General features: G+C 42.0%; 6 protein-coding genes across 9 annotated transcripts; 5 read left to right on the forward strand and 1 right to left on the reverse strand.

Moving 5' to 3' along the window:
- Positions 1 to 317: 317 nt before the first annotated feature.
- Positions 318 to 5116, forward strand: LOC4332354 (OVARIAN TUMOR DOMAIN-containing deubiquitinating enzyme 3). 3 transcript variants are annotated; one of them, XM_015777336.3, is made up of 9 exons: positions 318 to 413; positions 506 to 644; positions 731 to 821; positions 899 to 962; positions 2300 to 2405; positions 2481 to 2535; positions 3840 to 3893; positions 4686 to 4857; positions 4947 to 5116. In XM_015777336.3, the coding sequence occupies exons 1-8, from the start codon at positions 386 to 388 to the stop codon at positions 4821 to 4823; spliced, it is 675 nt and encodes a 224-aa protein (XP_015632822.1). In that variant the 5' UTR covers positions 318 to 385; the 3' UTR covers positions 4824 to 4857; positions 4947 to 5116. The 3 variants fall into 3 exon arrangements, with proteins under 3 accessions (XP_015632822.1, XP_015632820.1, XP_025879957.1); XM_015777334.3 differs by having other exon boundaries at positions 4686 to 5116; XM_026024172.2 differs by having other exon boundaries at positions 318 to 644; positions 4686 to 5116.
- Positions 5117 to 7522: 2406 nt separating this feature from the next.
- Positions 7523 to 9336, forward strand: LOC4332355 (LIM domain-containing protein WLIM2a). Its single transcript, XM_015774986.3, has 5 exons — positions 7523 to 7776; positions 8197 to 8296; positions 8412 to 8449; positions 8565 to 8654; positions 8928 to 9336. The coding sequence occupies exons 1-5, from the start codon at positions 7645 to 7647 to the stop codon at positions 9156 to 9158; spliced, it is 591 nt and encodes a 196-aa protein (XP_015630472.1). The 5' UTR covers positions 7523 to 7644; the 3' UTR covers positions 9159 to 9336.
- A 689-nt stretch (positions 9337 to 10025) lies between these two features.
- On the reverse strand, positions 10026 to 14679 carry LOC4332356 (cytosolic enolase 3). Its single transcript, XM_015774983.3, has 11 exons — positions 14084 to 14679; positions 13648 to 13719; positions 13435 to 13551; positions 13106 to 13186; positions 12718 to 12794; positions 12509 to 12612; positions 11733 to 11831; positions 11557 to 11642; positions 11402 to 11488; positions 10627 to 10824; positions 10026 to 10448 (listed from the first exon to the last, which is right to left on the reverse strand). The coding sequence occupies exons 1-11, from the start codon at positions 14516 to 14518 to the stop codon at positions 10368 to 10370; spliced, it is 1437 nt and encodes a 478-aa protein (XP_015630469.1). The 5' UTR covers positions 14519 to 14679; the 3' UTR covers positions 10026 to 10367.
- A 458-nt stretch (positions 14680 to 15137) lies between these two features.
- LOC4332357 (17.9 kDa class I heat shock protein-like) lies at positions 15138 to 16129 on the forward strand. Its single transcript, NM_001402127.1, has one exon. The coding sequence runs from the start codon at positions 15355 to 15357 to the stop codon at positions 15838 to 15840; it is 486 nt and encodes a 161-aa protein (NP_001389056.1). The 5' UTR covers positions 15138 to 15354; the 3' UTR covers positions 15841 to 16129.
- Positions 16130 to 16848: 719 nt separating this feature from the next.
- LOC112938306 (uncharacterized) lies at positions 16849 to 18557 on the forward strand. Its single transcript, XM_066308242.1, has 4 exons — positions 16849 to 17251; positions 17417 to 18154; positions 18233 to 18431; positions 18506 to 18557. Exons 1-4 carry the CDS (start codon positions 16981 to 16983, stop codon positions 18555 to 18557), a joined length of 1260 nt encoding a protein of 419 aa, XP_066164339.1. The 5' UTR covers positions 16849 to 16980.
- Positions 18558 to 21493: 2936 nt separating this feature from the next.
- Positions 21494 to 27563, forward strand: LOC107275878 (protein ENHANCED DOWNY MILDEW 2). 2 transcript variants are annotated; one of them, XM_026024396.2, is made up of 8 exons: positions 21494 to 21638; positions 24582 to 24655; positions 24935 to 24981; positions 25878 to 25971; positions 26061 to 26162; positions 26451 to 26722; positions 26806 to 26883; positions 26976 to 27563. In XM_026024396.2, exons 2-8 carry the CDS (start codon positions 24593 to 24595, stop codon positions 27355 to 27357), a joined length of 1038 nt encoding a protein of 345 aa, XP_025880181.1. In that variant the 5' UTR covers positions 21494 to 21638; positions 24582 to 24592; the 3' UTR covers positions 27358 to 27563. The 2 variants fall into 2 exon arrangements, with proteins under 2 accessions (XP_025880181.1, XP_066165012.1); XM_066308915.1 differs by lacking the exon at positions 24582 to 24655 and having other exon boundaries at positions 21501 to 21638.
- Positions 27564 to 27616: the final 53 nt, after the last annotated feature.

Consider the following 27616-nt stretch of genomic DNA (forward strand, 5'->3'; position numbering starts at 1 on the left):
GTCCGCGCCGCGGGTGGATATGGACGAGATATTTTTGTGACTTCTGAGGATAAATATCTGCAGGGAGGTGTAGAGGTTGGTGGGTGGGTCGATTGGCTTAGCGAGAGGTGGACGTGCGCGTGAGATGCCAGGAGGACGGAATTTGACCGCGCGCGCGGTGCATCTCGCGGCGGCGCGCGTACTCGGGTGTTCGTTTGCAGGCCCGGAACGTCGCGTATGCGGCCGAAGGCCCAACAACAAAGTCCCCGTTGATAACTGGGCCCCCGTCCGTTTCCTCTCCTCGGCCGCATATCTGCACAAGACGGCAAACACCGCCCACTCTTGCAGAATTCTTCCTCTCCGCTTCTCTGCTCATCTGCTGGTGGTGGCTGCAGATTGCGCTCCGATGGCGCAAGCGGTGCGGCCGTGCAATGGTCGGCGCGTCGGTCGCTCGCCTTTCTCTACTCGATGGTATGGCTTATCCTAGTTCGCGCGCATGGCTTTGATTTTGTGCTGGATGTTGCAGCCACCCTTCTCGCGCGGCTCCGTGACGGCGAGGCGAGGTTCGAGCTCCTCGAGGACTCCGCGGCCGCGGCCGCGGCCTCGCCCGCTCCTGCTCCAGTTTGGCCCGGCCTCAGCTGCTTTTCTAGGGTTGCTACCTCCCTGTACGTACGGCTGGTTTCCCTTTCTCCTCCTCTGCTGATCTTTGTGTCGCGGTAGGGTTGTGTGTGATTCGTCCGGGGGATTGCAGGAGGGGCGGGTGGTCGGGGGCGCTGAACAAGGTGGAGCACTACGGGGTCCAGAGGGTCACGGGTGATGGCCGGTGCATGTTTCGGGCGTTGGTACGTCTTGTCCTGTTCAATTGCGCATTGGGAATTTCTCTGGATTCTCAAGGAAACCCTGGTGTGTCTCCTCGTAGGTGAAAGGAATGGCAAAGAACAAGGGGATTCCATTGACCTCAAGGGAGGAGGTACAAGATGCAGGTAACCTGCAATTATGCTTTGTTCATGGATAAATATTCACAGTTGTTTGAGACAGCCTGTGCAGCTGAGCTATCTCTAGAGCTTTGAATTTACATTTACGAAAGTAACTGCAATAGCTCTGAGGAAAGTATATTTAGGCTGTGTTCGTTTGTGTGAGATAGGGTGAGAAAACACCTTGTTTTCCGCGCGCACGCTTCCCAAACTACTAAATGATGCGTTTTTTGCAAAAATTTTCTATAGGAAAGTTGCTTTAAAAAATCATATTAATCCATTTTTGAAATTTAAAATAGTTTATACTCAATTAATCATGCGCTAATGGCTCATCTCGTTTTGCGTATCTTCCCAATCTTCTCAATCCCCTATCTCTCAAACTCACCCTTAGATGCTACCGTAATCTTTTGATACATAAATCATTTTTTAAAATTTTATTTTGTTCAGCGCACTCCTACAACTTAAATAATGCTTATTCAGAAAACAGAACATCCACTACAAAAAGGAGGGAAAACTTGTCAACACAAGGCATATAAAGAGAGAGCTCCTATTATTCTTGTGAGATTCGAGTAGCCCACTTGTCCATCAATTGCATAAATTAGACTGCATTGCAGTTCTTATCTTTGGCTTCAAAACAACTTTGTTAAAGCATGCATTAATTTAGGATTTCCATATTGTTCGTTCCATGGCAGAAGTTTTAACTTCTGACCGTAACTTATGTAGGAAATTAACCTAGCTACTGTTTGAAACATCAAGTTAGTTAGGCATAATTTGCTGCCACCACTGTTCAGACATTTCTTGTTGGCACCTCAAGAGGTCATTGTTTTGGTCGAAGAATGTCTAGAACAGAATTCTTGCATTTAAGAATGCATGTTTCCTACCAGTTTCGTCTCAGTAAAACTGTCATTGCTGAAACTGTCTCAGTAAAATGTTCCCTACCAGTTTCCATGTTCCCTTACCAGTAATACCACCCCCCTATGTGCCACTTTCGCATATGTGACTTGTGACGTGACAAAAAGATAAATCTGGAGTGGCAAAAAATTAAATGTTCCGTTATCCAGGGGGCATTTAAATTTTTTCCACTCTGCACCAAACGAGTTTAATCCCTCTCACAACATCCCCTCTTACAAAGTGGCAAATTCCCAGTATATCCTCTCTACCCAGCAGCCTTGTCAAGTATGACTTTTCATGAGCAACTTCACTCTCCAAATAAACTTATGACACTACCCATCTTTCACCTAATGAGCTGAAGATTTTGCGCACAGATTTCCATTGAAGTTCGAAGTTTGAAGATGATATATTATTTTAATATACTTTTGTGTTGATATCCTTTTTCAATTTCCTAGATGATTTACGGATGGCAGTAAAAGAAGTTATCTGCGATGATGAGACTGAACGACAAAAATATGAAGAGGCAGTTATAGCAATTACTGTGGATGAATCATTGAGGCGGTTAGATTCTTATGTCCTCAATTCATTTTTATGGCATGACCTGTGATAAAGAGGCTGACTATCCTGGTTTTGCAGCTACTGCCATAGAATAAGGCGATCTGATTTCTGGGGTGGAGAGTCAGAACTCTTGGTATAGTTTTCATAATTCTAAAGTTAGCATGCACTATTAATATAAACAGCAACCATACATCATTTAGACATATAGAACACCTGTTTCTAGTATATGTATCATACTCTAAAAAAAGTATGTGCACCATGTTTATGCATCGCTCCTTAAGTGTGCCAAAAAATATAATATTGTTTGATCGTTTCGCTCTGAAGATTCTACCAAAAGTAGGTTTACCTGTTTCTAGGGATGAAACTGGTTCGGATAGTTTCCGTCCATCCGAACCATTTTTCGGATTCGGATAGTTTCGGTCGGAATTATTCAGAAATTTTCGGATTCGGAAACGAATTCGGATATTTTTTCTCGGAAACGAAAACGAATACAGTAAGGGTACTATCCGTCGGAATCGGAAAACGCTCGGAAACTATCCGGATTTTTTTTTCGGATATCCGCAGACATTGAGCAAATTTTAGAAAAAACACGTATATATTTATAACTTTTTCATACGGAATCAGATGAAGACAAACTTTATATCAACATTGTAGAGCTCGATGAGATCTACAACTTTATTATTGACTATTTTATTATTTGAGGTCATTTAAAGGTCTAAATATTCATTATAATATACCATATTAATTTTTACAAAATCTCGGATCTACAATTCAAACGACATCTGATGGAGATGTGTTCCATATCAAAATTGTAGAGCTCAACGGATCTACCACTTTGTAGTTTATAACATTTGTATTTGAAAGCATTTAAAGTATAATACAAACATTACAAGTTTCGAAGATGTGAAGTAAAATAAATAACATCTCCAATTTATACACTGGTAAGTAAGTTATACATCTAGTAAAAGGTCTTGGGAATAGAAAATGATAATCATATTTGCATATGGATCTCTTAAAGGAACAGCCATGAAAATCGATTTTCACATACAGTTGTGGGACCGTATACAAAATTGATGATATAAATGTTGGAGATGTTGAACTAAAATAATAAGCGATATCTCTTCCTTTATCAAGAACCTCAATTTGAGGGGTTTTTTATATACCGGTAAATATTTGCTACCGTATTCGTTCCGTCTCGTATTCGCTCCGTATCTGTATTCGATAATATCCGATTTCATTTCCGTATCCGAGTTTTTGATTCCGATTCCGAAAAAAAAATATGAAAACGAATATGATAAAGCTAGTTTCCGTCCGTTTCCGATCCGTTTTCATCCCTACCTGTTTCATAGTAGAGTGTAAGGGCATCTCTTGCTTTGTATCAGTACATATGGTCGTTTCATACAAATCTATTCTACATCTGACATATTGATGTTTCAGGTTTTGTCTAAATTGTGTCGGCAGCCAATCATTATTTATATTCCAGAGCGTGAGGTAAGCCTCTATATACATGGATAACACATATACATGAATGTGTGACCCAAAAATGTAAACATGTTGTGAATTGTGCCTTAAAGAAGAGAGTATTTCTAATTAAATCTATCTCTAGATGGTTGCAAAATAAATGTTGTTTTGGACATTAATATGAGACCATAACCAGCATTTCAAAGAGACAGTTGGCATATCGTTGAAGGCAAAATGGGTGTCAAACCATGAATTCGTACTGTTTCTAATAGACTTTATTGCAAGAGAAAAAATAGACACCAGATATTGGTAGACCAATTAATTTTAGGACCTTCCGTCACCATGCAAATTAGATCTGGGAATGTTAAAGTACCGAGAAGACAGCTAGAATAGGCAATGTGCCAAGGTTTACTTGTGCTTCATGATGAATGGTTGAGAGTGAGATGATCTGCTAAAGTGATTCCAAACATCTGGATTTCATTCTATATTTCTGTTATCTTGTTGTAATGCTCTGAATCCTAAGAGGTTCAGAATTTAGATATTTTTTAGGTTCAGAGGAAAAAAAATTACAGAACATAGGAATGCATTTGCAACTGATGGATGGAACTTAATGAAAATATAGTGAACGTCTGAATGCTTCTCTTTGCATTTTTCTTGCTTATAACTGACCCATCCTCCAGTTTGGAGTTGCTAGTTGGATGTACTCATTGCACTATTGTCTGTTTCCTTGCAAACAATCTTATGTTGCTTTTCTTTCATAGCTAGCCTTTACAATCCCCCATTTCAGCTGCTCGACTTACATCTTTCCTGTTTGTGTAACAGTACCATGGGCGTGGAAATGGTTTTATTCCTATAGCAGAGTATGGACTGGAATTCTCCAAGGACTCAAAACAGTGGAAGAAAAAGGTGCCAGTAAGACTGTTATACAGTGGGAGGAATCATTATGATTTGCTAGTATAACATGGTTGCACCGAACGTTATCAGTACCCTGAAGGTCTGAACTATTTATGACAACTGATTTTGATTCCATCATTCCATTGTTATTCTTTGATCCCACGTAGTTTTTTGCTTGCGTCTCTGCAGACAGCTTCGATGCTACTCCATCCATTCCAAATTGATCTAATATAGTTTTTTTTGAAGTTATTCTTAAATGATCTACATATTTGTGTTCATTTATTGAGTATTCGTTATTTGTACATTGGAGTAAATGGACATTGATGCATGCATCTATGCACACAAGTATTTATAACCCACATGCAATATCTTGATTTGCTATTGGCTAAGAAATATTAGGGATGGTGTATACATCGAGTTTGTTGCTAGAGTAAATATAGTATGAGAGAGTTATTAGCTTTTCTTGGTCTTGGTGTACCTATAAAATATGTAGATCAATTTGGAATGGAGGGAGTATATAGCTAACTGTTCTACCTAGGAAAACCACATATATATAGTAGAAAACTGAAAACTACCGTTGGATCAAAAAATAAATGTCTGAGATTTGTCCACGTCATTATGAGTAAATCTGCAAGTAAAATTTTTACTCGCGATGACTTGGACAAATCTAATATGTCTATTTTTTACCAATGGTACTACATATGTGGTTTCCACCGTATATTTTCCCGTTCTACCGTATGAAATCCATTGGTTCCATCTTATCTGAAAAACTTCCATGACTAAAATGACACTAAACCTAATAATGTCGCATGAGCTAATTACTTCCTCTGTCTAAGAATATAATAGCAACCTAGCAAATAATTAGACACAACCTAGTACAATTAATCTGGACCGGAGAGGGTTAGTACATTATTCTCCTAAGTTACTATATATATTTTAAGACAAAGGAGTAGGTTGTTATATTTTAGGACGGATAAAGCAGGACACCAGGTGATAGGCTAGTGAGGTCATTTGGCATCTAGGCTAAGGTTGTTCCCCATCCTAGTGATGCCATTCGGCATTTAGGCTAATGCTGTTCGCAGTTCGCCTGTGATTCGGTTGGCGTCACGCCGTCAAGCTGTTGACCGTATTTCCGGTTGGTGCCGGGCATCGTAATAATGGCGTGTTCGTCGGACTCGGTGGTTGCCAGGGGCAAAGACGATGAGAGGACATGCTTCAAATCCTATTCTTGTGTCGTTGCAAGCCTGGTTGACCGGAATCATGTTCTTGTTGGATGAGCTGTGCGATGCATCTACTCCTATATCTTGCCATATGTTTTGTTGAACAGCAACAGCGAATGTTTTTTCCCCTTTGAAGCTTGGTTCGTTTAATCCTAAGAGAAAAGGATTGAGAGAAAATAATTTCACACTACAATACATATGAAATAAATTATTTCCAAATCCCCTTCAATTCTCTTGAGGAAGGGATTAATTGAACAAGGCTTGAATGGGGTAATTCTTTTGTTGAATCCTACATTCCTATTATATCTATTATTCTCTTTGCTAAAGTATTGGGGAAAAAGGTTACATTTTTAAATTGGTTGCAACATATTAAAAAAAACGTCACGCTATGCTTGCCAAGTTATGATCCAGTGGACGAATGGTGATGCCCACCAGCAGATCGTACGTTCCTGACCCAAATCACGCTTAAAAGCAAGAGTTGCTAAAACGAGCCGTAGGTGTAACACAGGTGTCATTGGAGTAAATGATGCATTGATACCTTGTCCGTTTGCTAAGCTAAGCTAGAGCTGGCCACAGGCCACTGCCGTGCCAATGCTACTCGCCTGCTGTGATGGGCCCACAATTCAGCGTCTCACCATCGACGTAGAGGACCGAACTCGGCGGTGCACGTATCAATACAAGAAATCGTCCTTTCTCTCTGCAATGTTTTTTTTTTCGATAAAATGGAGAGAGAGTACCCTTCCATCCTATAAAATACCGACATAATATTTGGATACACATCTATCTAGATTTATTATACTAGAATGCATCACATCTAGTTGATTTATTGTTTATGAGACGGAAGGAAAACTACGGTGTACTGCAATGCGCTATGCAGGGCATAATGTGCTGCTCTAATTCCAAGCAACAAATGCCAATGGAGGAGAAGGTACAAGGGGATAGTCCGACGAGGCAGCCGGAGAAGGCTGGCCGACGTCGTGGGCCGCACCACTACGCGATGAAAGTATCTGTCATCACGCCATCATCCACTGAGAGCCTGGCACGCGGGCCCCATGCCCCGTCCCCCACCCCCCCCCCCCCCCCCCCAACCATCCATGCGGACGCAGCTAGCAGTCGTCGTTGCGTTGCTTCTGCTGCACTTCTCTCTCTCTCCTCGTCCTACAGGCTACAGCTGCTGCCTATTGATGACACACCTCTACTGCAATGGCGGAGCCGTAGAAGGCTCGATGCCATGTGGACCCCCTCGTCTCCGGGACCCCACTTGCAGCGAGACGAGTGGCCGCTTTGTAAGCAAGCCGCTGCGTGCGCGTAGGCTAAGCCGCACGGGGACACCACTAATGGCAGTAATAATTGCGTATTTTTGTTAATGAGCGCTGCACCTCGCGGGGCCCATCGGTCTCACTGACCCGCTCTCTCCTTTTTCCTTTCCGTCGCGGCAAAAGTGAGGCGGCGTCGACGCGAGTTGAGACTTGAGACGCCCAAAAAATCCTCAAAATCCCATTGCTCACCCGCGTTATATAACCGCGGCCGGCCATTGGGAGGGACGCCGCGAGGGGTGCTCGTTTCAGCGCGGGAGGAGATCAGATCGGGCTCAGATCTTCCAGCTCGCCGCGCCGCCTCCGCCGCCGCAGCAGGAAGAGAGAGGGTGAGGAGAGGAGGAGGCTACGATGTTTAGCGGGACGCAGCAGAAGTGCAAGGTGTGCACCAAGACGGTGTACCCGATGGACCAGCTCTCCACCGACGGCGTCGTCTTCCACCGCTCCTGCTTCAAGTGCCAACACTGCAAGTCCACCCTCTCCGTATGTCCCCTCCTCCTCCCTGATCGCGCGCATATATGCTTTTTCTTTTTTCTTTCGCTTCCTACCTGTTCTTTTGTTCTGGAGGTGAAAAAAAAAAGCAGAAGAGGGAAAAAGACGTTTTTATGGCCGGGGGAAAAGTAAAGATGGATCTGTAGGATAGTGCAATCTGTAATGTCGCAAGCAGTAGTAGTAGATCTGTGGATTGATGTCGTGAATGGATCTGGTGCTTGGGTTTTCCTGCTCGAATTTCGTGTTTGAGAGATCATGGTTTTGTCCGTTTCACATCTGCTGACTTGGTAAAAGAGGATCATGAGAAAAGTCGGCTTTTGATTAATCAGTTAGGAGTAGTCGTGCTTGTTCAGGCAAAGATTTGCGTCAGTCTGACAATCGTTCTGGTTATCTCGCTTTGCGATTTTACAGCTTGGCAACTACTCCTCGATTGAAGGAGTGCCATACTGCAAGCCCCATTTCGAGCAACTGTTCAAGGAGACCGGGAGCTACAACAAGAGCTTCCAATCACGTAGGCTACTATTGAATTCCAAAATTGCGAACATTGACAACCTGTTTATTTTGTTGATAAAATGTGTTATGAATTCTGATGCTCTGGCCCTGCTTATTTGTTCAATTTTATGCAGCCGCGAAACCCGCATCGGAGAAGTTGACTCCTGAGCTGGTGAGTGCCATTGGCTGCATGCATTGCTTGTCTGTTTTCATTCCAAAGTACTTCTATGTTTCTATGTGATGCTACCTCGCTTTTCAACTAATTTTGTCTGAAACATTCATTTCAGACAAGATCACCTAGCAAAGCCGCACGCATGTTTTCAGGGACACAGGAGAAGTGTGCCACTTGCAGTAAAACAGCGTATCCTCTAGAGAAGGTAATGCCCCATAATTTCTGCTCTTTTCATCTTAGTTTCATACTGTAGTGTTGTTAGGTCATTTCTTCCAAAATTGCATTGTTAGATGTTGAAATAGGGATGAATGATCAGAGGGATCTTTTAGGTACATTATTCCGCCTAATTGTATTGTTCTACTGTAACAAGTTGTAAGGTTCTGCCTTGATTGTACTTATTTACCAAGAATTTATTTCAATTATGCTCCTCAAGTCTTTGGAACATGCAGTGGTTGTGATGATAAGCTTTTATTTGCAGGTGACAGTTGAAGGACAGGCCTACCACAAGTCCTGCTTCAAATGTTCTCACGGTGGCTGTGCCATTTCGCCATCCAATTATGCAGCTTTGGAAGGTATCCTATACTGCAAGCACCATTTCTCCCAACTTTTCAAGGAGAAAGGGAGCTACAACCATCTGATCAAATGCGCATCAGTCAAGCGCGCCGAAGCACAGCCGGCACCACCACCGGCCGCTGCAGATTCCTCCTGAATGTACCATATCTCCAGTGAGGCTTGAGGGCGAAAATTCGGAAGCCCTCTGTTTTACAACCTGCTTGTATGCCATGTTCCAGTTCTGAGGATACCGGGACCTATCAATTTCGTGTCCTCTGCTGTGCTAGACTCGATCACATTGGTGAACCATGAATATCATGTCCCTTTCAAAGAAATCGTTGTGCAAGTACTGATATACCGTACTCTATTTTGTTGATTGCTTTTTGAGCGTGTGTTTATCTGTTCAGTCGTCTTGCTCTCTTTTTTTTTTTTTTGGGGGGGGGGGGGGTGGGGGTGGATTTTTCATAAAATTGGTATGCGGCACTAACGATCATGATAGCGTCGAAAGAACACGATTCGGTTTATTAGCCCCGAAAATTATCTCCATTTTTCTTTTTAACATTTTGGCGGCTGTCATGCAAAATTGCGCAGGAAATTAGACTAGTTAGTTTAATATCAAAATTGGCCACATTTGAGTATTACTTTTTGTTCCCCGACTGCATGGTAAAAAGAAAGATATAAATATACAGAAATACTTCTGAAAATCTACTGACATGATTTTCATTTTTTTTCCATACGTTAACACACGAAGTTTAAGAACCTCTCTTAACTGCTAGCGTTCCAAAGCAAGAAAAGGACAAACCGCATTTTAAAACAAACTCCATGTTATTTTCAAGGACCAATTAATTTGCATATGTGAGTGCATTCGATGATCATGTTTACGCTACCTCCAATTTTGTTGAAATGTGTGATAGTAGCTTAAGGAGGTAGCAGGACCCAAAGTGGGTGTGCGTATCCACAAGTGCGTGTAATTGTGTTCACCTTGTACTAGGGGAAAAAAAAAGAAGAGCAAGACGGTATGGGGTAAACTGAGAAGAAAAAACGGAGAAAACCTCTATTTCTTAAAATCCCTTTCTCAACTCATTTTACTCACGTCCATGCTCACCACAAAGAAATGAATTCGCAGTCAAACATCACTAAAATAGGTAATGCTCCGCAAGTTCATCCACTACACCTACGGAAAAAAAAAATGTGGTGCCCAAATGCCCAATAATACAAACTGTTCCCCTCCCGTTTCTTTGGCTGTCCTGTTCCATGCTCTTTGCCGAGCCAGAACAAAACACAATTGAGCAAGCCAACCATGGAAAGCTCAGCACATTAAGGCAGGTCAAGATGGAACCTGCACCTCATGTACCTACGCTGTAAGTCAGCTTGTGCTTGCGGTGGTTCTCCAATTTTCCCCTGCATAAACACCGTCACTTCCAAGTTCTTCCTCTATTCTAAGCAGCTGCAGAGAAGATGAGCACGATAATCAGAAACCATCCCATCGACAACAAAAGGCTATTGTACTATGACTTATCAATTTCTATAGCAGATGCCGGTGTGCAAATATGTGAATGGTAATGGTATATTTCAAAACCATAAAAGTTGCTCTGGCATGAATCTAACTAACCCAAAAAACAAACCTGATTGTATTTACTGAGACATTCTCCACGGCAAGGAGCACCCGCTTTGATCTGTCCAGCAGCAGCACCAACAGCCAAGTCAGCAATGAAAGAATCATCAGTGTCCCCGGACCTATGTGACACCATTACGCCCCAATGAGCATCCTTTGCCTGTCTCACAACCTCTATGGCTTCCGTGACAGTGCCTACTTGATTAGCCTGCATATCATACACAAGCACAATTCAGGTATATACTAAATGACCTTTGAGGTTGAGAGAGAAATCAGTGATCAAGGAAGATTCCAGAAAATAAATACTTCATACTTCATTTGCATGCAAATATCGTTTGCACCTCTATGTCTACAACATGCTAAAAGTTAAAAAGTAAATTCCTCCAGTGGATAGTTAATCTTGAATTATTATCATATTAATTTATGTAAATGCCTATTCAAGTACTAAATGCCAAACGTGTGAATTGACTATTTGTATGCTAGCCTATTAACGATTGGTTTTCATTGCATTGTTTGTAAATGCCTTAGAAATCAACTCATATGACACAAAACTTGAACTATAATCAACACTGGAATGGCAGTGTCACTTAAATAAGATTCAAAGGGAGCACTGAGCGTCCCGGCACAAAGATGACAACAACTATTAATATAGTAATATTAATTCCAAATCTTTCTTTCAGATGGTATTAATCTTGGATAGTTCCAATAATACGAGTAAGATGTTGCACAAAGTAGCTCTAATCAGTTTCGGTGCATTAAAAATAGAAGTATAACTTATACTTCACCTTGAGAACAAGAGCATTGCAGGTATACTCATTTACTGCCCGCTTAATGCGTTCGGGATCTGACATCAATAAGTCATCACCTACAACCTGAACAAATGTTATGTCATGAGATACTGAACAAGAAGAATAAAAGCTCAAAAGAACATATTAGCCACCTGGCACAGCTCTAGGGTGGTAAACTTCTTCGAATGCTCCCAGTCATCTTTATCAAAGGGCTGTTCGATTGAGACAAGTGGGTACTCTAGCGTATAATAAAGAAAAGGGGAAATATAAGCCTCATGAATGAAATCAAAAGATGTAACAAAAAGATTTTAATCCAGACATGTGATACCTGAACAAAGCTGGCTATAAATCTCAATCAAATCATCTGCAGTTTTGAAGCCCTGCCCTGATTTCTCTGCAAACTTGAACTCCATGTCATACTTATTTCCTGCACAAAATGCATGAATATAGCCAGAAATTTAGGTCATCGATATATCAAAACAAACTAACCATAGCATACAACACATTCTAATTGCTGTTCAAGTTCTCTGCTTCTATGGTTCAAAGTTGTACGGTTAATATAAGCCATTAGGTTGACGGCTGACCAGCAATACTGAATGGCATAATTCCACTGATGACACAAAGAAGAATGAATACTAGGTGGCCATGAAAAATAGTACTCCCTCCGTCCCAAAATATAACAATTTTTACCACTTAGGATTTGTTCCAAAATATAACAACTTCTCCACCAACATTCCCTTCCCAACCAATCACAACCCCTTCCTATTCAATTTTACCTACTTTCTTAATAACCGTGCCCAACTCTAAAACTCTCTATATTCTGGGATAGAGGGAGTAAAATCAAGAGATGACACAAGAAGAGTGAACAGAAATGCCATAGGTACATAAGCTGAAAAACATGGAAATAATGAAAAATGAGTTATCAACAGAGTCATGGATTTTCTCAAATAATAAGGAACTCTTTCTTTAATGCATGAGAGATCAGCAGAGAGCTTGTATTCGATCAATCAGATATCATTCACATGATTCTTTATTTGATCAAGGGAACTGCATATTAAACAATCACACAACCAATACCCAAGAAATCACTCTTTCTATCCTTACCCATGCAAAAATCGGTAGCGGCGACATCAATTGCTAGCTTGATCCTTCCATTATATCCAGCTCTATTTATTGCCTCAATGACAAGATCCAAGCCTTCGGTTATGCTGAACATTGACCCAACGGATACGGCACATTGATATCAATATGCAGGTGACCAAAAGGGAAACAATAATAGAACCACAAAAAGGTACAGACGATTCCTTACTTGCCTGGAAATATTTGGAGCAAATCCACCATCATCACCTATGTTGCAGCTGTTTGAACCATATTTCTCCAAGATGATATCCTATCAAATCAATTGGTAAGAAGCTATTCACGAAGATAGTAAGCTTCTCTTCGCACTATAAAAACAAAATTTTGGAACATCTGAAAGAATAAATTTATCTAAGGAGGAATCCACCCAAACAAATTAACACTAATCAGAGTGGACAGAAAGCTGAAAAGGGCATCAAAAGCAGAATACAATGCCAGTTAAGTTTTGTGGACAGAATCTTAAACTATTTGAATAACAGGTTGGTCAACATATCAGAGTGGAGCAGATGCATGCCATGGGAAGGTAGGCCCAGCATGCAAGTTATAGTAGTCTAGTGATAGTACCTTCAGATGATGATATGTCTCAGAACCCATCTGCATTGCTTCTTCAAAGTTTTTGGCACCAACAGGAAGGATCATAATTTCCTATAAAGAAGCAACTTTACTTGCAGGTCTCAAAAAAAATATATGACAACATAGCAAGATGTTGATCTACCTGGACTATCTTAACATGTTCCCAGAGAAAAAGAAAACTTCAAACAATGAAAGAAACATGGGAATAACAAATTTAAACTTTGCAGATTTCTTAATGGAATCTGCAGAAAAGAGTGATCCAGTAATTTGCAGAGAAATGTTGGCTAAGAAAGGTAATTCTACAGGTTTAGTGAGAATACTTGAATAGGGAGACTGTTTCCAGCATGTGTTCCTCCATTAATGACTGTAATTGCAGGGATGGGAAGTGTCGTAGCGCTTTTCCCAACAAGTTCTGCTATATGCTTGTACAATGGAACCTGCACAGAAATAAGCAACCAACTATAAGAATGCATTGCCATATCCAACACCTTCTTTTAACCCAGAACCGTGGTGATTTTATACAGAACTATTACCTCTTTTTCAGCAGCACCTGCTTTACAAGCTGCAATTGATACAGCCAACATAGAATTCACTCCAATCTCAGCCTACATGATGCAGTGTCAATAGTTATTAAAGCAGGACAATTACAAGCGATAGAAGCTGTACTGAGCTGGCTGCTACAAAGTTAGGCTTGACAGTAAAGTGAGATGGTAGTAAAGAGGAGTAGACATTAAAAAAAAATTATAGAAAACAACACATCAATTATTTTCATCATTAAATCTACATGGAACAAACCAATGTTAAGAACTGTCATGTGGCTGATTATACAGATCGATCGACTGTTTGTGGTAAAGCACAACCCTTGAATAATCTCTCATTATAACTCTCATCAAATAGAGCTCAGCAATGTAGGATCAGGTTAATTCCATAGAGTGAGAAGAGATATCGATTGGGGTTTTAGGGATTTACCTTGTGATGCGCCTTGTCCAAGTCCATGATGGCCTGGTCGATCTGCGACTGCTGCTGCGGATCCATTCCCACAAGCGCCTCCGACACCTTGTCGTTGATCACCCGCACCGCATCGGCGACCGCCCTGGCGAGCAGCTTCCGCTTCTCGGCGTCCCTGACGGCGTCGGCGGCGGCGCCCTCGGGGGCGTCCGCGGCGGCCGCGGAGGCGCGGTGCACGGCCTTGTTGGTGTGGAGGCTGACCTCCACGGCGGGCTCCCCGCGGCCGTCGAGGATCTGGCGCGCCCGCACGCTCGTGATCACGGCCGGCGCCGCCCGGCGCATGTGGTTGGAGATGAAGAGCACCGGGTCGGGGGCCTTGGCGCGGACCGCCGCGTTCACGGCCTCCTCGATCTTGCGCGACAGCAGGTGCTTCTCCAGGTACTCCTGCACCGACATGGCTGAGGCTGCGGCGGTGGCGGCGGCGTCCCGCGCTGCTCCTCCTCTCGCCACGCTTCCCCCCTCTCTCTGGCTCTCTCCTCCCGCGCCCTCTGCCTCTGCTCGTCGGCTCGTCGCCTCCAGCTGCCGGGATCGCTAGGCCGTGGACATTGGCCGAACTCGAGGAAGGGGAGGCTCGAGACGAGAAGTCGAGAGTCCTCGGACCAGTGCGTGCGTTTGGGTAGGCGTGGGCCAGTTTCACGATGGGCCGGAGCCCATTTGTGTAAGCTTGTACCATGGGCTGAGTACACACTGTGTCTATGGGCCACTGACTAGGAGAAGCCCAGCCCGGTGGTCATTTCCTTCCCATTGTCTTCAAGGAAAAAAATCGGATCAAGCACTCCAATTTTGGACTGGAAGTTGCTGGATATCTCGAGTTTGGAAGCAGAGAATTAACTGCACTTGAGTCAGTCACTGATATGTGGGCCCCATTTTACTATGGCCCACATATCAGTGACTCAACTACACAGCAGTTAAGTCAGAGCATCCTTTCCCTCGAGTTTGTTCTGGACGATTCGGGTCGTGCTGGTAACCTGAACTGTTCCGTTCGTAATCTACCGAGCCCAGAACCAAGTCCAGCATTTTCGAGTCTATCCAGGAATAGAAGAGAACTATCGAGAAGCTGCTTTCCTCTCCATCCTTATCATTCCCCCGCCGCATATAAGAACGCCATCCCCTCCTCGACAGATATCCAAGCAAAGCGAGAAAAGAAGCCAGCAATCGAAAGCCCAAGCTTCCAAAAATCCGCTTCCAATTCGCGAAACTACACTAGTCGTAAGCGCCAAATCCAACCGACGATGTCGCTGATCCGCCGCAGCAACGTGTTCGACCCCTTCTCCCTCGACCTCTGGGACCCCTTCGACGGCTTCCCCTTCGGCTCCGGCGGCAGCAGCAGCGGCAGCATCTTCCCGTCCTTCCCGCGCGGCGCCTCCTCCGAGACCGCGGCCTTCGCCGGCGCGCGGATCGACTGGAAGGAGACGCCCGAGGCGCACGTGTTCAAGGCGGACGTGCCGGGGCTGAAGAAGGAGGAGGTCAAGGTGGAGGTGGACGACGGCAACATCCTGCAGATCAGCGGCGAGCGCAACAAGGAGCAGGAGGAGAAGACGGACCAGTGGCACCGCGTGGAGCGCAGCAGCGGCAAGTTCCTCCGCAGGTTCCGCCTCCCCGACAACGCCAAGCCGGAGCAGATCAAGGCGTCCATGGAGAACGGCGTGCTCACCGTCACGGTTCCCAAGGAGGAGGCCAAGAAGCCCGACGTCAAGTCCATCCAGATCTCCGGCTAGGCATCGCCGGCGTGCCGCGTGCGCGACGGAGAGGAGCACGGCGGGGTTTTCGCTTTGGCCTGGTTTGTCTGTCGTGAAGGAGCAAATAAAATCGGGTCCGGTTGAGTCCAGTGTGTGTCCGTGTCTGTCTTGAACAGTCGTGTGTCGCGTCGTGTCACTGGGTCAGTGTGTTGTTCCAGTGCGCCGTTCATCAGCCGATCAGCGTCTGTACCGGTCTTTTGCAACTAGTTAAGTGATGAATACTATAATCTGTTAATACGTGATCTGTCTGATGCATTCTGTGCTTTAATTTGATTGAGTTTGGGTATTACTACCTGACAAGATTAGAAACCATACAAGCACCTTTCGAATTTCGTAACTCTCACTGGCGGATTTAACCCCTCTAGCCGCCAATGCTCGTTGCCGAAAACCTAAAGTTTTTTTATATGTTTTCAATGATTGAAGAGTTTTTCTTTAGCAATATATAGAATTCTGTTTTTTTTCAATGATTTAAAAATAGTTTTTCTTTAGTAAATGCTCTATATAGCTAGAGGCTAGGTTTGGGTTGGACTTTTTCTGTATCTATCTAAGATTATGGTAGCTTGCAGTGACTTTAGAATATTACTCTCTCTGTTCCTTAATATAGGGCGTGGCTGTTGTAGTTGCAAAGACCAATAAAACCGTTTAAATATCAGTTACGCTGATTAATTCTCTCTGTTCGAAGAGCGACGTTTAGGTAGTTGCGCGGTAGATACGCTAGCATTAACCATCATGCAGCGTGCGCTCGACCTGTACTTTCCGCGCGAATAGCCAGCATGCATGCAGATGCATTTTTGCTAGCGTGCTTTGCTCGCCTGGCATAACGCCATGTATGGATTGTTTTGATTCAAAAATTTGGAAAGCCCCATGCATGCATGCTTGATCGAAAATTTGGATGGCGCCATCAGCGATAAAAAATGAATAGAAAATTTTCACTTGGCGCCACTATTTGCCAGCAAAATTTTCTCCTATAAATATGGGCAATGCACCACACATTTTTTTCCATCTCTCTTCTTTCCTCCCATGGTTCAACGTACGTAATGGCTGGTTTTGATCTAAATCTACCCATCATCAATTGGGACGAAGTTGAGGATTTCGATGGAGATATATCTGATTTGAACTATGACTTTGTTTGGGATTATGACAATGAAGGTGTTCATAGGAGCTTCTTCTCTTGCTTTGTCTTCTTTTTTTTCTTGTGCATGTGTGACTATAATTTTGTTTCAACGCACAGATGGTGAAGATGGCAATGGCCGCGGCAGTGGCAACGACGGTGGCTGCGACGGCAGCGACGACGATGGCGGCGGCAGCGGCGGCGGCGGCGATGACGACGGTGGTGGCGACGACGGCGGCGGTGGCGGCGATCAAACCACCGATGGAGCAGTCGATGCAGGTAATACACGTTCATTTTCTTTTTGTTGCTGTGTCTTTTTGCTGCACGAGTTGAAGGCCTTTGCATGTACACATGCACAGTGCCATGCTTAAGCAAACTAGCCGATGCATGCCAACCATAGTATAGCCTGCACGTTCTCAGCCATCATCCACCATGCATGTGTAGGTATCAATATCAAGAGGAGGAGACACTACCCTCCTGATATGAAACGAGCCATATATGCATTGTGTTTGGAGAGATCGGATCCTGGTATGATGAAGGAGGGAGTGACAAAGTCAGTTGCTACTGATATGGGGGTTCCATGGAGAGTTGTTCAGCATGTATGGCGACATGGACAAATTGGAGGTGGAATTGAAGCTTTCGAATCGAAGAAGAAGAATAACTGTGGCCGCAAGAAACTTTCTTTTAACCCTGATGCCATCAAAGATGTACCGCTTAGGCAACGCCGAACACTCCGTGACCTAGCTAACGCTTTGCATATGTCAAAAACCACATTGTTTAGGCGTTTGAAGGAAGGAAGGTTTAGGCGCCATACAAATGCCATAAAGTTCACCTTGACCGAAGATAACATGAAGGCCTGTGTGCAATTTTGCATACAAATGCTTGATAGCCAAAGCATACCGGACGAGCCAACTTTCAAATCTTTGTACAACATTGTGTATATAGATGAGAAATGGTTTTATAGGACAAAGCCGGACGAAAATTATTACTTGTCACTTGATGAACCGAACCCTCGAAGAAATGTGAAGAGCAAAAATTTCATTGATAAGGTTATGTTTCTAGCAGCGAAAGCCCGTCCAAGGTTTGATGAGTATGGCGAATGTACATTTGATGGAAAAATTGGGATTTTTCCCTTCACTTACTGGGAGGCAGCCAAGAGGAGTAGTCGCAGTAGGGAGAGGGGTAAGTTGTTTAATTATGCTTAGTTACTCCACATATGACAACTCTACTAATTTTGTTTAATTGCATGATTTAATACAGGAACCATGGAGCTCAAGGCCATGACATCTGTCACGAGGGACATTATCCGGAACTATCTCATTGAAAAGGTTTTGCCGGCCATCAAACATAAATGGCCTAATGAGGAACGAGGACTTCCAATATTCATCCAACAAGACAATGCAAAGACCCATATTGCAGTTGATGATCCTGCATTTTTAAGTGTTGCACAAGAAGATGGGTGGGATATACGACTTACATGTCAACCACCAAACTCTCCAGATCTTAATGTTTTGGATTTAGGTTTTTTTGCAGCATTGCAGTCATTGTTTCAGAAGTCATCTCCATCAAACATCGAAGAAATTGAGACAAATGTGATCAAAGCATATGAAGAATATCCGGCGAATAGATCGAATCATGTGTTTCTTACTCTACAAGGGTGCATGAGAGAGATTATGCTTGCAAAAGAAGGGCAGCACTATGCAATCCCGCATATGAAGAAGAGATCATTAGAGAGAAATGGTCAACTTCCAATAAGGTTGCAATGTGATAAGCAAATTTATCTAGATGCGGTAGATTTCATCAATACATAGTTAGGATATTTCTCTTGTAACTTTGCATCGTTCAACAATTAGCAAGAAAAAGAGGAGTATTCATGTTTGTTTTTCTCTGATCTTCACGAAAAAGACATTGCATTAAATTGAATAGAACAATCAAGTGCATACACATTAGCTAAACCATCTAGCAATGACAACAAGCAGCAACATTGGCACTGATTATACCTCTAGTGAATCAGTTGTTTTTTTCCTCGGCGTTAGTCTCCTCTAGTGAATCTGCAACAAATGTGTTGTTGGCCAGTGAGTCAACAACGTACCCAATGTTGTCAGAGTCAGTGAAACGATCGGCGCCGGCCAGTGAGTCGACCACGCTGCCCTCTCGGATTCCGGCATCCCCTGCCTTCTCTCCGTTGTCACCCTTGCCGTCGTCGGTGTTGCAACAGCGAACGAGCTCTGCTTGCGCTCGCAGCCGCATGCGAAGGGCATGCACACGGAGCGTACGAGCATGAGCGATATCCATCTGCGCCTCCTGCCGCATGCGGACGGCGGCGTCGCGGAGCACTCGGACACGGCCAAGCTCCACTTGAGCACGACGTCGCATGAGCACGGCGTGGAGACGAAGTGATCGCGCGCGGCCGAACTCCACCTGCGCCTGCTGCCGCATGAGTCGTGTAGATGCAATCTTCTCCTCTGTCGTCGCCATCGTCGGCATATGAAGTGTGAGCAGTGTCACAGAGGGGCGGTGTGTGCAGTGAGAGAGAGAGAGGAAGCAGTGAGAGCGAGAGAGAGAGAGGGGCCAGGAGCTGAGCTTTTTAAAAGCCAAACCGAGTCATCAGTTAATTCTCTGCATGCATCTGCATGCATCAGTACAGGAGCCGAGGAGTACTCATCAATTCCTGCATGCACCGAGGAGTTGCCACCCTATATTATGGAATCCAATTGAAAAGAAGTTACGCCCTATATTAAGGAACGGAGGGAGTACGACTGTAGTATAAATGGATGCTTAACAAGGTTAGAATTGCCTAAATATAGTCTCTGATGATCATTTTCTATGTTTTTAAGATAAACGGTTAAAATAGAAGCAGAAACTAGGAGTGTTTATGCTAGAGCTCCAGTTTACACGTTGGTTAAAAAATGTAAATAAATAGTACGAGTGCAAAATGTAAACAAAGTCTCTACTTTTGGTTAAAAAAAGTATGAGTTCTTATGCAGGGACTTCAGTTTACAGGTTTTTATATATATAAAAAAAACCAACGAGACAATGACCACACCTCAATTAGGGATAGTACAGTCAAAAAGATAAACATGAAGTGTAGTAAATTCAACACCTAAATACACTAAGCTATCAGGCGGTCAGGCCTAAAGCAAAGATAACAAAAGTACTAGAGAGTACTGTAGGGATGTCAGCCCACTCTTCATGATTTCAGCCATCAGGGCCTTTAGGAGCTGTTGTTAAGTATGATGCAGAAGGTTCCTCCGTTGTAGAAGAAATCACGAGAGGTGTTCATAATTTTGTTCCTAAAAATCATATCATTCCTAACATTGGAAAGGTCCCAACAAGCCTTCGCAAGTAAACCTAATATTTGCTTTTTCAATAATTTAACATCCCCAATGTTTGGCTTAGTTGTGAAATAAGTCAAACATCATATTGCAAACCAGAAGTAATTTGTTAATAAAACTTTTATATACGTGTTCTTAGCGACTTAAAAGCGAAGGCCGAAAAATATAGTCCGATATTAAAAAAAAAACCTAAAATCAGCTTCAAATTTAAAATTAAAAAAAGAATCAAATTTTGACTGATAAGTATAAGTATAGATGAAAAGATGAGACGTTTTCCTTTAATAACTACTTAATATAGTTAGAATTGTCTGGGCTATTTTTTTTATCTACCAACTCTGTGTTTATTACTTGTGCATTTAAAACCCACACAGAAAAGCCCTCACAATGTGGCACTAGTTTTAGTTAACTTGTTTCACTGATGAATTAGCAAAGCTTAGTTAACAAAAACTAAGCCCCTAAGCAAGTACGCTCATCGACTCATTATCTAGTAACCCTACGCACATGAGTGTTTAGTTGAGTGATAAACTTTGTCATGCTTGGACCATTCCTTTGACTAGTATTCGGCTACAACTGTAGTGTGTCACACTTTCTTTTAAAAGAAAGGTCTTGTTCGATAGCCCTAAACTATAGCGTTTTTTGCTGTGCAGGACTGTGCTGCACAGCCCAGCCGAACGGCTACATTCGGCAATCTGCTGTATCATGTGAAGCTCAACCGAATTGCTACAGCCGGCCATCTGTTGTATCATGTGAAGCGTGTCCCACCGCAATTGGCCAACAGTTATAACTGTTATTTGCAGTGCTGCAGCTGCTAGGCCTACCGAACATGTTGAAATTAGGCCCACTTGTTATTGGTGGTTACTAACAATTATTTTAAGGATTATATTTGAAACAATAGGAAGTAATGTATACAAATATTATATTTATGGTGTGCCATATTTTTAAAAGAAATTAGGCCCACTCTCTCCTAGGTGGTTGCTAATAATTATTTCAAGGATATTATTTGAAAACATAGGAATTAATGTATATAAATATTTTATTTGTCAAACAGGTACACTCATTTAGCCAATATCATAAAAGGAATGTTATACATGCGTCATTATTTACAACAAATTCCAAAATGATACCTAGTGGGAATATGTGCTAAGGGCCAACATATTATAAAAAGGGCCCCATTGCCCTCTTCCCCTCATCCAACTCCATCGCCCTGGCGTGCAACCAAGTTGCATATTCCCCTTGCTCTCCTTGTCATCCCTCTCAATAAGGCAACGCCGGATGTAGATCTAGAAGCGGAGGACCTCAATTGAGCGCAAGCTATTCTAGATCTGAACAACGTAAGTACTCTATTTGGTTTTTATCTTCTCCTTCTCCCTCTGTGTTGTAGTGGATCTAGATCTAGGGTTCGTTCTATTTGGTGACATTATCCTTCCTCATGGTGACGCACCCTAATCTAAGGGAGCATCACAAGTGAAATGGTGTGTGCTAAACAACACGATGGTCGTCGGTTGGTGATAGTGAAATCGATGATGACAAAGGTGGGGAAGACTAAGAGAGGTTTTGTAGGTGGGTTAAATTGCATGTTTTGTCTATTTGATTTATGCAATGCAAGTAGACAACCATTTGAATGTTAATTTCACCCCCAAGTGCTTTTGGGTAGTTCCGGTTGTTAGTCCTCTTCGGACCATCCTGGTCATTTTGCACAACAGTATAAGTGAGCCTTTTCTATTATACGTGTATTCGTTAATCTTCAAGTGCGCTATTTGATTCAAAATTGTTACACCCCCAAATCGTTTAGGTTCGATTTCAAACATCCTTTTGAAATAGCACAAAAAAATTGCTACTAATGCACATATGCCTAAGTAATTACACATTACCTTTTGCTTTAAAAAAACTTTACATTTGAGTCATTTGAGTCAGACTTTAACCTTTTCCATTCAGCCTTGAGTGCTGATGGTTATGGCGGACTAGTAGCCATAGACCATAGCTGACCAATACATGCAAGATATTTCTAGCTATACGGAGGATAGACATCCGAATTATCCATTCACTCGATATTTCAAGTATAATATATAGTTTATATTTAAACTTATGTTAGGGAACAAACCAAAATGCTCAAGTGCCCGATTCACGAAAATATTATTCGTAGTGGTTGTGTGTGGATCATGAGTTCATCACCTATTTGCCATTCTTTGTGATCTCTGAAAGCTTGAGCCACCATGGCCTTATGCGGCTGTGATCTCATCCCTCGTGTGACCCCTTATGCTCTTGCAGTCTAGCCCAGTGCGTCGCTTGCCAATCCTCAAGCTTCATTGAATGCAAAAGAGGGCTTTGTGAACTCCAAAGTTGTGCTTCCTCCACGCCTTTAATTCTCCAAACACAACTTCCATATGGTTGGTGGCACCACAGAGTGATTGGTTTTGTGCATCGCACATATGGCTGTGGCATAGTGTTGACAAAAAAAAATCGAACACACTGGCCTGGGAGATCTGCTTAGCTCCTGTACAGGTCTAAAAATTGATGAGATGTGGGCGTGCCAGTCAGTTTGATCCTGCAACTGACAAGATATGCAAATAGTAGATCAAAACAGCCGATCAACTGACAAGCCGATGGAGTAGTTCCAGCCGATAGCCGATAACAGCCGATGCCGATACCAGCCGATAGAGATAGGGTTTAAGCAATCGGCTATATGTCCAATGTAGATAATGATATAAAGGCAATCGGCTGATGATGCTATAATAAAATAACAATATAGTCATGTATAAACCAATCGGTTAGCAATGATATGATAAATAAGCATCGATCCGAGGGTTAAAGCACACATCGGCTGGAGGTCCGATATCATGAAATCCATAAGATTAGATTAAACAGTGAAACCTTTGTTGTCATCGGCTAAATCCAACTTATATGTATATGCAATCCTTATGAGCCGATGCAACATCCAGATAACTCACCAGCTGAAACCCCGATGAAACCCTTATTGGCAATCAAGAGGCAGGCTAGAGATTATGGTTCTAAGCACGACTTAGTAGATCAAACTTAACTGATACAACACTAAGTATGAAAAGAAACACAATATCTAGACAATCAAGCCGATGACTGATTTTCAGGGTGGTAGATGTCTAAGCTAAACTAATCTAGCAATGCGATTTAGCCAATACCGGCAGAAACCCTAAAACGAGAAGCAGCCGATAGAGCTAAATTGATATGCTAAGACTATATTAACAGAGACATATGATAAATAGGTAGGCAAATATATCATTCAAACCAGATCAATCCAAGAGGTCGAATGTACTGATGCAGCCTTGAATGACGCCGACGTAGACGATACAATTGCCTGGACCGACGGAACATTGGACTTATCCCTTCGCCAGAGATCGAAGACGATGCAGCCTCGCGTCGGGTGCCAAGTTTCGCCGGAACGTAAAAACAAAAGTAGAAATAAAAAGGGTGGCGATGCGCCGAATTGTATTGATCGTGGAGATAGATTACATAGACCCCGGGTGTACATATTTATACCCATAGGTTGATACAATTCCTTGTCGGACAAGAAAGAAACTAACCTAAAGATAAAAGGAAAATATAAAGTCCTTATCGGACACTAAACACACTTTCCTAAAGATAAAAGGAAACTAACAAACTATTCCTAATTAATAGATAAACTGCCATGCCGCATCCTCTTTAAACTCGGTCACTTAGGGATAAGCTTCCTTTAGTAGATTGATTTCCTTAACCGAATATAGCAGGAATTCGACTATTGGCGACTTGATAACTCCCATCAGCTGATTCCGAGATGCTGCAACCGATAATGATTCTAAGCCGATGACGTCTTTGCCGATTACCAAATTTTACTGTTAACACATAGGGCTCCTTGTGTCGTGTGTGCATGTCTCTCATCAGCTCTGAGCTATGCGGTGATAATGTTGCCTTGCTACTGCGCGGCCACTTAACAACCATAGGCCGGTCTCATCCCACAACATGCTTGATGGATTGGGTGGCCAGGTGTACACCGGGGTACTGGCCCCTACAACTTATATCTGAAAATCTAGTAAGTGGGTCCGGGGTCTAGTTTCTGGTCACTTTCACTTATAGTTGAAAATCTAGTAAAAAAAATGTTGTCACCTCTATAGCTTATTCTAAATGATTCCATGAGCATCCTTGAGAAAATGTTAACTTTGGAGCTCCGATCAGATAACGACTTTCACTGCACTATGTTGTTGCATTTTCTACTGGTTTCCTTACTCCTCCGACCCTTAAGTGTTTACTAAATGTTTATGCAGTTGAAGCAACTATGGTGGAGAATCATGTGTCAAAAGAGGATTCAAAGAATTATAAATTGAGGATGGGCTTTGTGGTAAAAAAAATCCATCTTCTTAAATATCCTTGTTGTGGTACTTGTCGTTAGTTTCCGGACAAATAAAAAGGCATATGTTAGAAGAAAAATAATATTTTGTTTGAGCCTTGATCAGATATAGATCTGGTGTTTTATGACGCGATTAGTTGATTCCTACCTTTAGTTGCACGAAAGAGTTAGCTTGCCGATTTTGCATATAGAATCTTCTCCGTGGCATATCAGCTCTAAATTGTAAATCTATTTTCATCCAATATAACAAAACTTACATTCTTTATGCAGGATGGCCATATTTGTGCAATTTGTGATGATGGTGGTAATTTGATACGGTATGCCTATTCTTTGTCTAGTTATCCTATTTCTTTTTCATATATTTGTTTAGTTGTACTATTTTTTCCCCTTTGTTATTGTTCTCTTATTTAAGGCACTAAACCGATAGTGTGGATTGTACTTGATAGGGTGATGGATAAAATTAATACTAGAGTTGTTTTACTGTCTAAGGCATTGTAGTTTAGGCTCACTGGACAATGGATTGGAACATAGTTGATAGGATGATGGGTATTAGATTTGTGTTTGAGACGATGTCCTCATATAGATTGAAGACATTCAACCTTGAGTTTTCCAGATCACACTGAGTAGGTTTTGGCAAATTTTCCCTTCTATTTACTCTCTTGATCAACACACGTGTTCCTGTTTTTGTTGTCATGTTACTGTTATATTTTCAAGAGCCTTACCATTCGCTGAGAAAACAATACTTATAGATGTTATTATTGTAAATATTGAAATTCTGAAATTAAAATCATAAGAAAGTATTTTTAAATATAAATCCATTGATGCCACTTGTATGGTGCTGAACATAGATATTGGAAGCTTAACTTTTTTTTTGTCAAAAATAACAAATGTTGATATTTCTGAATACACGTGTGCCCTATATTTCCAACAGCGGGAGTAATATCAAAAATCATAAAGTTATTGGGTTTTATAAAGTATCATAATGTAAAATTACTGGTGAAAGTTTTTAAAGTTTAACCGAATCTTGTTCTGAACGCCAAATATTTATGACCGGAGCGAGTACTAGGTAGACAATTTTCCCATATGCCATAATTCTTGTAGATTTTGGCTGCAAAAGGCTCAAGGTTTTTGCTTTTTATTGTACTAAAACTATCAGGGTAAAGCGCTTTATGCGTTCAATTTATTTTAATATTATGATACTTGATTATTGTAGCTGTGAGGGTGCCTGTCGAAGGTATTTCCACCGAACCATTTCCAATGATGCAGATTTTAACTGTGAAACTCTCAACATGAGTCAAGAACAAGTGGTAAGTGCATATTCCTTTGCCTCTTCAACTTATTCTTGTTTAAGTATTCCAGTATTGCCATTTACCATTAATATTTTTCAACAATATAGGAATCATCAAAGTTCATATGCAAGAACTGTGTGTATAAGCAACACCAATGCTTTGGTTGTGGAGAGTTGGGATCCTCTGACATGTCATCGGGTTCAGCTGAGGTATGTATAAGAAAAAGAAACTTTGTATGTCCTTGGGATACTTCCTCTTGTATTTGGTATTTCCTTGATTTATCATTTTGTTTTTCAATTTTCTTATGGAATTGAATTAAGGCACTGCTTGAAAGCAATTTTTAGGGATGGCTAGGAGTCAATGATAACTTTGAGGAATCTGAGAGCGATACTTTGGAATTGTATACACATTAAAGTTCAAGAACTTTTTTTTTGTATGTGCTCGTCAGCATAAACCAATTTCCTTTAAATTCCAACTTTTCCTTCACTTTTTGTTAGGTATATCAGTGCAGTAAGAGCAGATGCAGACGCTTTTACCATCCTAAGTGTCTTGCTGAATTTGACTCTAGTAAGAACCCACCAGTTTTTGAATGCCCCCTGCATGAATGCTTTGCATGCAAGAACAAAGGGGAAAAATATAACGAGGAAACATGCAAGAACAAGGGGCAGGAGAGTATCAAGAAAAAACAAGGGGCGGAAAACAACAAGAAAATGCACCTGGCATTATGCAGGCGATGTCCAATAGCATACCATCGCAAGTGCTTGCCCAGGTGTGATATGTATTTGGCACTATTTGCTAGTGATAGTGCCCTTCTAAAAGGATATTTTGTTGACACGGTGTTCTCTTTTTTAGGAATATTTCCTCTGTTCCCAAAGGTTGTCTTCCAAGGAAATGGAAAACTAATAAGGGCCAAGTTTTCTTCTATTGCCTGTAAGCTTTTTGCACTTCATCCTTTTTGTTAGCATATGTTCTCCATCTCCACTATATTCGTGGAACTTATTATTCACATAGAACTTTTTCAGAAAGCATACGATGGTAGAACATCTCAGAAGTGCAACAAGGGATCACCTCAAATTTCCAAAAGTTATGGAAGAGCACATGCAGAAGTATGTTCCCAAAAGAGAAGTTGAAAACAAAAAACTTATTGTTTATGTTAGGAAACGACATAGAGGTGCATCTAAGAAACAAGGAGCTTCCATGGTGGAAGAAGTTGATCATGGGACCATGGAAAGTGATCATGTTCAGAGAAGTAGAGATATTAATCTGCGAGCACATGAACAAACCGAAGCACCTCGAAACTATATGTCTGACCGTAACACAAGCACTGGTTTCGTGTTGTCTTTTGCACCTAAGTCCTTGTTCCCACTCCCATATCCAGGCAATTGTGGTTGGCTTGATGATTGATTCATGATAGTATTTCAGAAAGAAAACTGAAGATTTTTAAGTTTCATGTATGGCAGATAACTTTGTCTGTAGCATGTAACACCGTTGTGTTGATGTTCGTGATGGTAGTTAATTACTGGTGACTGTTGAGTATAAATGTCTGGATACTGTGGCAGCGACATTCCTTCCATTGTCAGGAATGAGGATATATTAAGTACTATTATCACTGTATGAAATGTTTTTCGCGAACGCCTGTATGAAATGTTATTAAAATGCTTCT

The sequence above is a fragment of the Oryza sativa genome, chromosome 3 (genome assembly GCF_034140825.1).
Source record: "Oryza sativa Japonica Group chromosome 3, ASM3414082v1".
Taxonomy (NCBI): Eukaryota; Viridiplantae; Streptophyta; class Magnoliopsida; order Poales; family Poaceae; genus Oryza; species Oryza sativa.